The following is a 15577-nucleotide window of genomic DNA, read 5'->3' on the forward strand; positions in this document are numbered from 1 at the left end:
GCGGCTGTTGTGAAGGATCAGATTAAACCGAATATATATATTTATTTATGGATATATATTTAATAGTATTTGTATATCGTTTGATATCCCTTGTATATTCCTTGTACATATACACTGAATATCCCTTTAGTCTACTAACAGCCCATAATAGTTTCATTCTACCATTGGACAAGAACCTGGCGCCAGCAGCCAAGCCCCTTGGTTCAAGTTCAATCGTGCCGACGAACATGTCGTTACAAGCCCGGTTCCGCGTAGGAATACGTCTGGCGAAATACGAATGGTACTATTTGTTCACAGCGCATATATATATGGCGCAAGTAAAGTAGAACTTTCTTTTAGTCCATTAGTCCTTTACCCTCCAACCTAGTAACAGACATGAAGCCTCACCCACGACCCACGTGTGGTGCAGTATGGCCTACTTGGCCTCAGAATAGGCATTGAGACATCGTGTGGATTAATAGTTGAATTGTCATAGTTTGGCACTATACCGTCGAGTGGGACGTATTTCTATTAAGTTAATAATAGTCTATTATGTATGGTGCATCGTTCGGTTAGAGCTATAAAGTGAGCAGTACCCCCATCGTTCCTGGCGTTATCTAGAGTCTTAACCAGGCTGGGCAGACCACGTGTGGTGCTTGCATCCGAGGAGCTCTGGGCCAGGACGAGTGGACCTGTACATTGGATTACTTTACCCGGACGACGGCGAGCCCTACACGGCTTGGATTATCTACGTGCTTTGGGTGCTTTGATTATGCCATGGATAACGGCCAACACTGCTGAGTGTTGGAACTACCCCCCCGAGAGGAGTCCAGGTGAGACGGCGCTCTACCCCGAGTGAGGTCGCCTCACGTCTCTTCGTTGTGGACCGGCAGCTACCGTCTACAAGAGGGCCCAGCTGTATTCATCTGCGGACCGAGGTTCTGTGGGCACCGTGTTCAGCACTCTGAATTCTCCCAAGAAATCGTCGGCCAGATGGGATATCGCCAGCGGCTCTCCTAACCCCCCCCCCCCCTACTGACTTACAACCAGCGGGACCCCCCTTTAGTGTATCCAGCTATAATCATTTAAGTACCATCGCTATAGTTCCCTAAAGAACCAGGTTGTATACTTGCTCCCTGCGTAACCAGAGATTGGACATTCAATGTTGATCTGCCTACGAATACTCATTTGCCTTACAAGTGCATTCAAATCATAAATGTCATTAAGTGAACATTGTATATACCCTTTGCTATATAAAATATTCGATTTATACATTTGTGTGGACTTCGTTTCATCAGGTGGGAAAGTGTTCATCATATCTACATCATGTACTGTGTGGCCAGTATTTAAAGTACATAAAGCAGGTAGTGGTTTAATGATACCATACTTATCAATACAGTCAGGGAATTGTACCCCTCAGTTACAGTCAGGGTGCGATATCCCGGCTCTGCGAGACACCCTGCTTGCGCGGTTGGCGAGAACAGGGTTGACAATGCACAGCGGGAGGGACCGGGCCACCTGTCTACGATTCCTAGCGGACCAGCGGCAGTTGGCGGCGGGGGCGCTTTGGAATTTTTACCATGTATGGCTGCAGTAGTAGCCATATGTCGGTGTGGATGGAGAGAACGCTGAGGGCGGCGCTTGTGTTACAGTTTACACACCCCCTTGTGTAAGTGAGTCCGCGGCAGTGACAGCCCTGGCCGAGGAGATTTGTTCTCTGGCGGCGAAGCAGGCCATCGTTGTGGTCCCATGGGAGGACGCGATGAGCGGCTATTACTCCTGATATTCTCTGGTGCCCGAGAAATCGGAGGGGGGGGGGGGTGTCAGACCCATACTGGACCTGTCCCATGAAAGGTTCAGAATGTTGACCATCACCCACCTGTTAAGCGCTGTCAGGTGGGAGACTGGTTCACCTCCATAGACCTGAAGGATGCGTATTCACATCCCGATCTTCCCTCCTAGGACATACCTATGCTTCCTTTTCAGGGCTTAGCGTACGAGTACCAGAGGCTGCCGTTCGGCTACTCTCTGGCTCCTCGCATCTTCACCAAGTGCGTGGAGACCGTGCTGGGGTCTCTGCGTCGTCAGGGGATATGAATTGTATTCTACCCTGGACAACGTTCTGGTCCTCAGCCGGTCAGAGAAGATCGCCAGGTCCTCACCAGCCTGGGTTTTGCTGTAGACTGGAAGAAGAGTACTCCTCTTCCCAGTCAACGGGTGGAGTACTTGGGCTTATTTCTAAGCTCAAGGTCTATGTGGGCATCCCTTTCAGAGCGGTGGCGAGAGGATATTTTTATGGCATCTGCTCAAGCTGTGGTCCCTCTTGGCCTCCTCTTCATGAGGAGGGTACAGAGGTGGTTTTTCAGTGTGAAAATAGACCCTGTGAGAGTCAAGTGGAAGCAGCTGAAGGTTCCCATGTCAGTACTGGGGGACCTCGCCCTCTGGGGGGGGGCCTGGGGCCCTCACCAGCGGGATCCCCATGGGCAGCAGGCTGTCACACATCACAGTCTTCACAGACGCCTCCCTCACGGGATGGGGGGGATGTGTCGGACCGGCGCAGTAGGGGGCAGCTGGCAAGGACCATGCTGCCTGGTCTGCACTACATATCAATGTGTTGGAATTGAAGGCAGTGCTTCTAGTCCTCGGACAGCTCGGCCATCATGTGATGGGCGAGCATGTTCTGATCAGGACGGACAGCACGACGTCGGTGTCGTATGTCAACAGACAGGGAGGAGTGCGCTCCGTGGCCGTCCGGGATTCTGTACGCGTTCCCCCCATACACCTGATAGCTCAGCTGTTGGGGCAGGTACGTCAGGAGTGCGGGACTTTGATCCTGGTCGCGCCGGACCGGGACACGGCTGTGTGGTTCCCGGCCCTGATTCAGCTCTTGGTGGCCTCGCCGTGGCCTGTTCCGTGGTCACCGCGGGCCCTCTCTCAGGCATGCTGTTCTGCCTCCTGTTCTGGGGCAGCCCCTAATGGCTTGGCTGCTGAAAGGGTGAATCTGGTAGGGATGCGTCTTAACTCTTCTGTGGTTAACGCCATCCGGAACACGCGCGCTCCGTCCACTACCGCAGCTTACGCAGGGAAGTGGCGTATGGTTCGAGAGTGGTGTGAGGTTGGGGGCCTGGACCCGGTGTCATGCCCCCTGGACTCGGTTCTGTCCTTCTCCAGTCTATCCTGGATGGGCGGTCGGCCTCAACAGTGAAGGTATATGCTGCAGCTATATCTTCTTGTCATGTAGGCTTTGAGGGCAGAACACTGTTCTGCCACCCTCTCATGGGACGTTTCCTGCTTGGCACACAGCGTCTCAAGCCTGTGGAACGTTCTCTGTCTCTGAGTCGGGACCTCCAACTGTTCTGGAAAGGCTGTTGGGGGCCCCGTTTGAGCCTCTTGAGCAGGCGCTATTGGATCGTCTGTCTTACGATCGTGTTCCTTTTGGTCATCACCTCCGCTGAATGCGTGGGTGAGCCGTGTGCTCTCTCGGTGCGGTCAGAATACCTGTCTATTCGGGCCGATAGCAGGCGACTCTGTGGCCTGATCCGGCCTTCGTGCCAAGGAATATCTGGAGCTCTTATCGCTCCAGGGATATTGTGCTTCAGGCGTTTCGCCCTCCTCCTCACGCTAGTGAGTTGGAGGCGAGCCTTCACCTGTCGTGTCCTGTCCGTGCACTGAAGGTTTTACCTTAGTCGCACGCGTGATCTCAGGGCTTCCGATCAAATGTTTGTTTGTTACGGTGGCCCTTGCGCAGGTAAGGCGCTGTCCAGGCAGCGCCTGTCACATTGGTTGTGCGAGGGCATTGCCCTTTGCTACACGTTGGCTGGACGGGTTCCCCCCGGGGGCATCAGGGTGCACTCCACTCGTGGTGTGGCGGCCTCTGCTGCCCTGTTGGGGGGGGCCTCTGTGGAGGACATCTGCACTGCGGCCTCCTGGTCCTCCCCGAGTCCTTTCGTTAGGTTTTACCTCATGGACATGACTGGGGGTTCTGTCTCCCAGGCAGTCCTGAGGTCCGGGACCTCTCCTGCATCCCGCCATCAGGTGGGCTAGCAGGAGTGTGTGGGTGTGGACCGCGGAGTGCTGTGTCACACATTGTCCCGCTTGCTCTGTGCGTTCTGGGGTGCCTGGTTCCCCTTTTTCGCACATTGGTTGTAGTTGACTGCCTCCCCCCCTTCGTTAGGATGGGCGGGTGGACGGGACTCCCCTCCTCCCTGGCAGGGGCTTACGGGCCCCCAGGGGGTGCATTTCACGTGGCCACGCATCCGCTCTGCCCTTTATCTCAGAAGGCAGAGCGAGACGCGATTGCCAGTATGAGATATAACGTAAGGTTATCCTATAACCCTAGTTATATGAATACTGGCTGAGCGTCTCGCTCTTCAGCGCCCTGAGGTCCCTTGGATGTTTTCAGCGTATGGAATTCGAACTTGGATGGGTGTAAGCATGACCACTTCCTGCCTATTGTAGAGGCACGCACGGGAGTGGCGTGGTCACGTGCAGGTGGGTGCATGTGTTTAGTTTCCACGGGCACAGTAGGTGCTGTAGATTATGATATCTCAGAAGGCAGAGCGAGACGCTCAGCCAGTATTCATATAACTAGGGTTATAGGATACCCTTACACTTTGTCTCCTAAAGGTCTATGTCGACTTGATATCAAAGTTCTTCATCATTGAGGTTATAATAAATAATAATAATTTAGGACCTGTTCAAAGGTCATCAATCGGCACACATGCGATGCATGCATGCAATTCTTATCTGCGATTAACCCATCCTGTTGTCCTTCCCCCCCAAGGGCAGCCGGGAGCACATCCACATCGCTGGAGGTTATCTTCGTCTTCTTCCCGTGTTTCCCTGGAGCACATCCATATATACAAAGTTGTGCTGGCCTGGATGACGTCACCGGAAGTGGCGTCAAGCAGGCGCCGCTCCCAATCAGGAGCTGCTTTAGCTCAACTTAACGGTTGCCAGCCCTCATGGTTAATTCTCCAAATAGTTTTTTGTCCAAATCAGCTTAAATCATTCATTTGTTTAGTATAATAAACACATATTACTCTATGTCTGATTCTGGAGCACATTTCAATATTACTCATCACAATTTTCACCATAGTATAACACAAATTGTCATTTATAGTCATCCAACCATTCTTTTAATCACTATTTTAAATTAGGTTTTACCTGAAAACATATCATTCTAACCAGTTGAATTACTCTTTGTCCAATTGAATATTTGCAATAGTTTACAACCATAGTTCTTACGTTGGCCTAGGAATTTGACTCTAAACCATTTTGAATATTGGCAATTTGTTCCAAATATATGATTTGCATCTCAGACCTGTGATTCTGGTTATAAACATTTCATATCTAATATCATCACATTCATCTAATTGAGCACATCATTTCAGTGATAATGGCAGTTCAATTTGAGCTATATTTGATATAGAAAATTACATTCTAGAGTTTACTGATTTGCATTCGAACAAGAAACCAATGTATAGACACAATGGCAAAAAAAATGGCCAGGCCTAATGCGAGCCAGGGAAGTCTTGGGCTTGTAACGTGGCTTCATGTTTTCATCCACTGACATGCTTGTTTGGTTGAGGTCTGAACTCGACAAATTGCCCATAAATATCGTTTTTGTGGGTATTGTCCAGTTGTTGCTGTATGTTTTTATCTGCCCAAAATTCAAGCAAGCATGAAAGCATTACAGTAATGACGTGTGTGTCAGCAAGTTGATACAGCAAGCCTCTTCCGTGTTTTTGTTATGGTTTGTAACCGACCCCAATCGCACAACACAAGACAGGTATGAGAGTAAGCCAAGAACAGGGCATTTATTGAATACAAACAAAAAGCGGCACTGTCCCTTTAAGGGAGAACACAAAATACTGGAAAACAAGAATTAGGGAAAATTGGCACTGTGCCTTTAAGAGGCGAGCAGGCTAAGGGGCTAAGGCTAAAGGACAGGGCCAGGGCAAAGGACAGGGCAGGAACAGGGGCACAGGAGAGGGGAACAGGGACAGAGGCCCGGGGAGGCGGGCTGGAGACAGGGACAGAGAAAACAGGGTTAAGGCCTTGGACAGGGCGAGGGCCAGAGCTGCTTACAGGGATGGAGTAGGAGCGCGCAGGCTAGAAGAGCGCACCGGCTCGGGGTCTGGAGTGGAGCGCGCCGGCTCGGAGAGACGCATCCTCCCGTAGAGGATTAGGAAGCGATGCGCGTCGGCTTGAAGAGCGCGCCGGCTCGGGGTCTGGAGTGGAGCGCGTCGGCTTGAAGAGCGCGCCGGCTCGGAGAGCGCGCCGGCTCGGAGAGACGCATCCTCCCGTAGAGAATTAGGAAGCGATGCGCGTCTGGAGTAGTAGCGCGCCGGCTAGACGTCTGGAGTAGGGCGCGTCGGCTTGAAGAGCGCGCCGGCTCGGAGAGCGCGCCGGCTCGGAGAGACGCATCCTCCCGTAGAGAATTAGGAAGCGATGCGCGTCTGGAGTAGGAACGCGTCTGGAGTGGAGCGCGTCTGGAGTAGTAGCGCGTCTGGAGTAGTAGCGCGTCTGGAGTAGTAGCGCGTCTGGAGTAGTAGCACGTCTGGAGTAGTAGCGCGTTGGCTAGAAGAGCGCGCCGACTCGGAGAGACGCATCCTCCCGTAGAGAATTAGGAAGCGATGCGCGTCTGGAGTAGGAACGCGTCTGGAGTAGGACCGCGTCTGGAGTAGTAGCACGTCTGGAGTAGTAGCACGTCGGCTAGAAGAGCGCGCCGACTCGGAGAGACGCATCCTAACGTAGAGAATTAGGAAGCGATGCGCGTCTGGAGTAGGAACGCGTCTGGAGTAGGAGCGCGTCTGGAGTAGTAGCGCGCCGGCTAGAAGAGCGCGCCGGCTCGGGGGTCTGGAGTAGAGCGCGTCTGGAGTAGTAGCGCGTCTGGAGTAGTAGCGCGTCTGGAGTAGTAGCGCGTCTGGAGTAGTAGCACGTCTGGAGTAGTAGCGCGTCGGCTAGAAGAGCGCGCCGGCTCGGAGAGACGCATCCTCCCGTAGAGTATTAGGAAGCGATGCGCGTCTGGAGTGGGGCGCGTCGGCTTGGAGAGCGCGCATCCCCCCGTAGGATAGGGAGCGATGTGCGTCTGGAGTAGTAGCGCGTCTGGAGTAGTAGCACGTCTGGAGTAGTAGCGCGTCGGCTAGAAGAGCACGCCGGCTCGGAGAGACGCATCCTCCCGTAGAGTATTAGGAAGCGATGCGCGTCTGGAGTGGGGCGCGTCGGCTTGGAGAGCGCGCATCCCCCCGTAGGATAGGGAGCGATGTGCGTCTGGAGTAGTAGCGCGCCGGCTAGACGTCTGGAGTGGGGCGCGTCGGCTTGGAGAGCGCGCATCCCCCCGTAGGATAGGGAGCGATGTGCGTCTGGGGTGGAACACTGGAAAACCTCCCGTAGAGAATTAGAGAGCGCATCGGCTGTGTCCCACTCCAGGCAAACGGCGACAGGTGGCGATGGCTGGCACCTCGTCTCACGCCGGAGAAGAACCAGCATACAGATACCGATAAGATACGGATACGGAATAGAGAGAATCTCCCGTAGGAGCTTACAGATAGAGAACGACCCGACAAGGACTGAAGGGGAAGTCCAGCTATTTAAAGCCCACTGGGGCGCTAATTAGAACACACATCAGGTGCGTGATGGTAATTGATACTTGACTTAGAAGTGTGTGTTCGGCAAGGACCAATCAACACAGAATCCTCACAGTACCTTAAAGGAACGGAGCGAGGCAGGGAATGCAATAAATAAACAACGACAACGCGAGGGTGGGGGCTGGTGAGGTGAGGAGACAGGGAATTAAAGGTCCAGGGAACAGGAATTAAAGGTCCAGGGAAGAGGCGAACCTCACAGTTTTGGTACAAACTTGTACACCACGCCCCCCGCTCCGTCGTCGGGGACGCTGGTTCGCACCCGAGACCACCTATTCCAGTGGTCCAGGTTTGGAGCGAATCAGCGCCCCCGGGGACGCGGGGGAGCGCTCTCATCAGGGACGATCACAACCTTTTTTGGTGCGATTGCGTTCTGATTCGACCACGAATGGCTAGTGTGAAAGCTCCCTTAGTGTCACCATTTCCTGAGGCCTCTCTAATCAAATTGTCCCAGGTCTGTTTGATTCCATCAAGGAATAGGCTGATTATTGAATAACTTAGTTATATAATTTAGTTATATTGGAAGATATACACTGATTATTAAAAGACTGGTATTGTGAAGCATTCATAACCACACCAACTAACCATGCATGTTGCCATCGGACACCTCATGCACTGCTTTCATTGCCATAATTTTTTATCTCAACAAGTCAATTGAAATTGTGTTGAGCCTTCAAAATCTTCACTTGTTCTGATGCACATGAGCTCATTCCAGGAGAGGGATCGACCTGCTTGTTTTTCCTCCTTGTTTAAACTCTTGACACTGAAAGAATAAAAATACTCGTTAACATGGGGATTCTAAGATGTGTTTTCTCAGCAGGGTAAAGCAATTTATATATGGCCTGACTACATTGTACACAGTTTTTCTGAAGAACAAGTTGGTGTGTTGTGTTGTGTTGTGTGTCTCATTAATGCTGTGTGTTGCCTCTTCTAATAGCATCCTTTGAGAGATTTTACTTCCAGACTCATTGGTAGTTCAGACGCATGGGGAGGCAGGCACAACCAAAGCCACCTGCGGATTCACTTCAATCAGTGTTTTCATCTCTCTCTCCCTCTCTCTGTCCCTCCCTCCCTCCCTCTCTCTCGCTCCCTCTCTATGTCCCTCCCTCCCTCCCTATCTCTCTCTCTCTTTCCCTCCCCCTCACTCTCCCTCTATGTCCCCCTCTCTCTCTATCTCTCTCTCTCTCTCTCTCTCTCTCTCTCTCTCTCTCTCTCTCTCTCTCTCTCACCCCCCCCCCCTCTCTCTCAACCTGCAGCAAAGAACTGCTCCTACTTCAAACACTTCACTTCTGGGGAAGAGGCAGAAGTTTTTGAAGTCAAGACCCAGAAAGGTGCGTTGGCCACATGTCGTCTGCCAGGGCAGGAGGGCCTGCTGGGGGCTGATATAGAGATGTTCCCCAGTGGTTCTAGGAGAGATACTGCGCTTAGAGTCAAGAACAATGCCCCCCCCCACACACACACACACACACACACACACACACACACACACACACACACACACACACACACACACACACACACACACACACACACACATGTGTGATGATGGCAATGCAACTTTGAACTTCTTCAGATGTTGTGATTAAAGATCATTTGACACATGCCAGCCAGCCAGCCAGCCAGCCAGCCAGCCAGCCAGCCAGCCAGCCAGCCAGCCAGCCAGCCAGCCAGCCAGCCAGCCAGCCAGCCAGCCAGCCAGCCAGCCAGCCAGCCAGCCAGCCAGCCAGCCAGCCAGCCAGCCAGCCAGCCAGCCAGCCAGCCAGCCAGCTAGCTAGCTGACTTGTTGAAAGTGATTTACAGTGTTCAACAAGTCAGCAGGAGAGGTACAACTCTGGCGGCTAAGGGTAAGTGGTATTGTTTGTCTAGCAATGCTGAGCTTGAGTGTTACACTGTGAGTGCATAGTATAGACATAATTTAGCATAGTAGGTCATAGTATAGGCATAGTAGCATAGTAGGTCACTAGGTCATAGTATAGGCATAGTAGCATAGTAGATAGTAGTATAGACATATTAGCATAGTAGGTCGTATTATAGGCATAGTAGCATAGTACCTAGTAGATAGTAGTATAGACATATTAGCATAGTAGGTCGTAGTATAGGTATAGTAGCATAGATAGCAGTATAGACAGTAAGAAGGTTCGGTAGCACTTTATAATAACACCCTGTTATAATACATTTATAAGGTATTTGTAGATAATGAACTAATCATGAACAAACCATTTATATACATTCATAAATGATTATTAAATCATCTATAACTATATTTGTATACCATTTACAAAGTATTTATAACGCATTAGTGGATAATGAACTAATCATGAACAAACCATTTATATACATTCATAAATGATTATTAAATCATCTATAACTATATTTGTATACCATTTACAAAGTATTTATAACGCATTAGTGGATAATGAACTAATCATGAACAAACCATTTATATACATTCATAAATGATTATTAAATCATTTATAACTATATTTGTATAACATTTACAGATTAGTTCTACATTATTTATAACTCATTATCAACATTGTTTGTACTTGATTTGTTCATCATTAAATAATGTTGTTTAATGTGTAGTAACACATTTGTAGATGCTTTGAAAAATGGATATGAAAAAATTACTATAGTGTATCTCCATTTATTTTTCATGTTCAACAAATGATTTGTTAAGACATTCATAAAACATTTATAAATCATTTGCAGATGCTATCGTGGGGGCCAATCTGAAGTGAAGCCTATTCATCATTAACAAGTGTCTAATACAGTTAATTATTTGTTTACTTTTTCATCACATGTTACAAATGTTGTAGGCAGCTTTCGGATACACCCTTCTTTGTGACATCAAACAGTCACAGAATTAGGACTAAAGATAAATGCAATTTTATTAACATATAAAATACATGTGCATGACATATAGTGTAACTGGGGGGCACTAGGACCCAGGAGTACCCTGGCCAGGTAGAGTATCTAGAGAGGAAGTCTCACGCGAGCGAGACTTGATGTCACGTGTGTTGCACTGTTGCCGTCTGTTTGAATGGAAGCACAAGTTATCCGTGCTGGGTCTATACTTTCGCTTTTAATACGGTATGAGCAGGTTAAACACCTTTTTTTGTTGGTAAATCTATTCCATCATTTCCGACCTACAAACAACTCTTATGTTGTGTAGACGTTCGTGTAGATGTGGTGGGCGCTAACGTTACATTTGTTCATAATGTGTGCTCAGTGTGCTCAGTGATGATGACACGACACAAATAATTATTACTCTTGTGTGTCGTGTCGAACAAATGTAACGTTAGCGCCCACCACATCTACACGAACGTCTACACAACATAAGAGTTGTTTGTAGGTCGGAAATGATGGAATAGATTTACCAACAAAAAAAGGTGTTTAACCTGCCCATACCTTATTAAAAGCGAAAGTATAGACGCAGCACGGATAACTTGTGCTTCCATTCAAACAGACGGCAACAGTGCAACACAAGTGACGTCAAGTCTCGCTCGCGTGAGACTTCCTCTCTAGATACTCTACCTGGTCAGGGTACTCCTGGGTCCTAGTGCCCCCCCAGTTACACTATATGTCATGCACATGTATTTTATATGTTAATAAAATTGCATTTATCTTTAGTCCTAATTCTGTCACTGTTTGATGTCACAAAGAAGGGTGTATCCAAAAGCTGCCTACAACATTTGTAACATGTGATGAAAAAGTAAACAAATAATTAACTGTATTAGACATTTGTTAATGATGAATAGGCTTCACTTCAGATTGGCCCCCACGATAGCATCTGCAAATGATTTATAAATGTTTTATGAATGTCTTAACAAATCATTCGTTGAACATGAAAAATAAATGGAGATACACTATAGTCGTTTTTTCATATCTATTTTTCAAAGCATCTACAATGTGTTACTACTACACATTAAACAACATTATTTAATGATGAACAAATCAAGTACAAACAATGTTGATAATGAGTTATAAATAATGTAGAACTAATCTGTAAATGTTATACAAATATAGTTATAAATGATTTAATAATCATTTATGAATGTATATAAATGGTTTGTTCATGGTTAGTTCATTATCCACTAATGTGTTATAAATACTTTGTAAATGGTATACAAATATAGTTATAAATGATTTAATAATCATTTATGAATGTATATAAATGGTTTGTTCATGATTAGTTCATTATCTACAAATACCTTATAAATGTATTATAACAGGGTGTTATTATAAAGTGCTACCGAAGGTTCATTTTACACACACACACACACACACACACAAACACACACACACACACACACTTTTTTTTTAACCATGCCTTAAGTGCCCCTCTTGTCAACCCAAGTGCCCCTCTGCTCACCCCAAGTGCCCCTCTGCTCACCCCATGTGCCCCTCTTGTTAACCCAAGTGCCCCTCTGGTTAACCCAAGTGCCCATCTGCTCAACCCAAGTGCCCTTCTTGTTAACCCAAATACCCCTCTGGTCAACCCAAGTGCCCATCTGCTCAACCCAAGTGCCCTTCTTGTTAACCCAAGTGCCCCTCTGGTTAACCCAAGTGCCCCTCTGGTCAACCCAAGTGCCCCTCTGTTCAACCCAAGTACCCCTCGGGTCAACCCAAGTGCCCCTCTGGTCGGCCCAAGTGCCCCTCTGGTCAACCCAAGTGCCTCTCTGGTCAACCCAAGTGCCCCTCTGGTCAACCCATGTGCCCCTCTGGTCAGCCCAAAAACACACACCCAAGTGCCACTCTGGTCGGCCCAAGTGCCCCTCTGGTCAACCCAAGTGCCTCTCTGGTCAACCCAAGTGCTCCTCTGGTCAACCCATGTGCCCCTCTGGTCAGCCCAAGTACCCCTCTGGTCAACCCAAGTGCTCCTCTGGTCAGCCCAAGTACCCCTCTGGTCAACCCATGTGCCTCTCTGGTCAACCCAAGTGCTCCTCTGGTCAACCCATGTGCCCATCTGGTCAGCCCAAGTGCCCTTCTGGTTGGCCCATGTGGCCCTAGGTTGACCCTAGGGCAAAAAGGAAGCACTTTCTACCATAGGGACACCCGATTGTAGCACAGGAGACTGAAGGGTCATCCTAATGTCCATAGCACTTTCTTCCCCAGGGGCCCCCTAGTGGCATAATCTGACCATGGCATCCCCCCAGAGGTCCTTGGGAACTGCAAACTCGACGACATCGTGCTGGAGATCTGCAACCGAGCTTTGATAGAAGACACCAAGCCTGACAGATGGTCCCTCTCCAACATCATCCCGGTACTGAAGTCTGGAGACCTGGCTAAGCCTGTGAGACTGTGGTCTGGAGCACAGCCCAATTGCTGAATACACATGAGAGGAGATAGGAGCGGTTTCAAGGGTGTTTAATGAAATGAGCAACACAGGAATTGGGGCGAATAGAACGGGGTTATGTTCTGTCTTGTGGCTGCCATGGCGGCAGCGAGCGAGCAAGCGGTCCTTGTGCTTGTCTTGGGAGCTGCTGGGCTGCAGCGGGTGAGCAAGTGTTCCTCTTCGGGGACAGGAGACGTCCAGGCAGGGACGGCGGTCCTTTGGGGCACAGGAGAGAACAGGTTAGAGTAGGCAATACAAGGGTGGAATCCAGCAGAGCTTTAGGCAGAGACGTCGTACCTGGGTAGTGGTAATTAATACCACGACAGCTTCTGGTCAGTGTCGAGGAGTAGAAGTAGGCATTCCATCAGGGGAGGATTGAGTGCAGCTGTGAAGAGTGAGGTGCCTGACCGCGTGTGAATTAGGGGGATGGAGTGCAGCTGGGCGTATGAGGGTAAAGGGAGGGGTGGATGTAGAAGGAGAGGATGAGGAGGAGTGTGTAGTGGGTGGAGAGGGGGATGAAGAGGAGCGTGTGGAGAACGTGAGGGGAAAAGGAGGGGGAGTGAAGTATGCCCGTGCTGTGATTATGACAAAGCCGGATAACTATCGCGTCATAGCGAAGATGTTTAACCGCAAGCTACTTTTGGACATACCGGATTCGGGATGCCATTGACAACCACCTGAGGGACAATCAAAATGGCTTCAGAAAGGGAAGGACCACTGTAGCCCAGATCCTGGCCTTGAGGAGGATCATCGAGGAGGTGAAGAAGAACAACCTTATGGCGGTTCTCCGTTTCATTGACTTCAAAAAAGCTTTTGATTCAATACACAGAGGTGTGCTGGTGAAAATCCTTAAAGCTTACAGGGTCCCTCCTAACCTGCTCCAGGCTATAGAGGCCATGGACAGGGACACAAGAGCCAAGGTGGTAACCCCAGATGGTGACAGTGAGGAGTTTGACATCCATGCAGGGGTGCTGCAAGGGGACACTCTTGCCCCCTTTCCCTTCACACGCTTAGGAAAAGCCATTCCTGGGAGGGAGCCGGAGCTTGGCTTCACAATCACACCCCGGGAGTCCAGAAGAAACAAGGCAGTCCAGAAGAAAGCTGTAGTCCTGGCAGACCTGGACTATGCAGATGATATCTGCCTGATGTCTGACTGTGTGGAGCAGGAGCTCTTGAACAGAATGGATGCAGAATGTGCCAGGGTTGGGCTCAGGCTGAACGCAAAGAAGACTGAGGTCATCACTTATAACATCCCCCTGGACCATCCACCTCTCAACACAGCAGGAGGAAATGCTCTGGCAGAGGTCAGCGACTTCAAATACCTGGGTTCCTAGGTCAACTCAACAGAACAGGACCATAACCTCTAAAACCCGAGCCCTATTTTCTGAAAATTCGCCTAAAATACATAAGTAAATGGAAGATTGCTCCACTTCTACAAGGTCCATTTGCATGTTCTTGATCTATTGATCTCAGGGAATGTATTCCCAGTTTCAGAAATATTGTGTCTGTTACTAGGCTTGAGTAAATTGTAATGAACCAAAGGAGAATATAATTTTTTGTATTATTATAATACATTTTGTTTTTACTTTGATGGTGAATAACACCATGCTCAAATTTACCTTCATTCAGCACCTTCTTGAGATGAAATAGAATATAGAATATCAGGCCTATAAATGACCTTATTATGGCCAAGTCGCACATATACAGTATGGATCGGGCGAAATCTCCCCTTTCCAATGGCAGAGTTCAATCTGGATTTAGTATCACCAGGCATGCAGCAAACACCGTGAATGAAATCTACTGTAAGTACAGTTATGTTTTTATTTAAATGTAAATACATTTCTCTGCCATTTTTCATCAGATTGCAACCCGGTATTTGCTAGACGTTCACAGAAAGGTAGAGAAACTAACTGCATTCTAATTTATGGCAATAACGTTCAGGTTTTGATCCCGAAAATAAAGTGAGAAAAAATGAAAAATAAGTCAGATGATTGACAGGGGCTGGTGTGAGCTGGGAAGTGTATTTTTTATTTTTTTCGAAAGCCCTGGGTTTCTTCTCTCAAAAGACTACACTCAAGTTTGGTTGCGCCAAATCCTCTTGCGCCTTTTTCCGACTCAATGCCCTGAGATTTCTATAAACTAATACTTCACTAATAACACTTAAAATCATTGGTAAACAAACGTAGTGCTGACAATATACACTCTGACTGCTGTTTTGACAGGGTTAGGGTCTTTACTCTTGGCTACATTTGAAAAAGAAAATGCAACATTAATTCATACATTCTGTAGAGATGGATTTATGGCGTGATGTCATTCTCGTACCGGTACCGGACCGCTCAGGCTTAAGAGGTTAAGGTGAGGAAAGGACTGGCATGAATGGCCCTGAATGGCATGAATCCAGTCTCCCCGACACATCAAAATTAGCTTCTTCCAAGCAACCGTGGAGTCTGTACTCCTCTATGGCTGTGAATCATGGACCCTGAAACCCACCCTGCAGAAGTCTCTGGATGGATGATACACCAGAATTTTGTTTTGCAATTATGCCACAATAATGTGGAACGCCCTACCCACAGCCGTAAACGAATGTGAATCCCTACCCTCCTTCAAAACC

At 48.6% G+C, this 15577-nt stretch overlaps 1 protein-coding gene across 1 annotated transcript in view; it reads left to right on the plus strand.

Moving 5' to 3' along the window:
* The window catches only part of LOC311239781 (voltage-dependent calcium channel gamma-1 subunit-like), a gene marked incomplete at both ends in the record, with an annotated part of 206739 nt that overhangs the window by 188542 nt on the left and 2620 nt on the right, over nt 1-15577 (plus strand). The window contains one exon of the mRNA XM_084328217.1: nt 8885-8959. Within this exon, the coding sequence (XP_084184343.1) occupies nt 8885-8959 (75 nt within the window). The remainder of the gene's footprint in view (nt 1-8884; nt 8960-15577) is intronic.

The sequence above is a fragment of the Notolepis coatsorum genome, assembly GCF_963971535.1.
Source record: "Notolepis coatsorum genome assembly, chromosome: 14".
Taxonomy (NCBI): Eukaryota; Metazoa; Chordata; class Actinopteri; order Aulopiformes; family Paralepididae; genus Notolepis; species Notolepis coatsorum.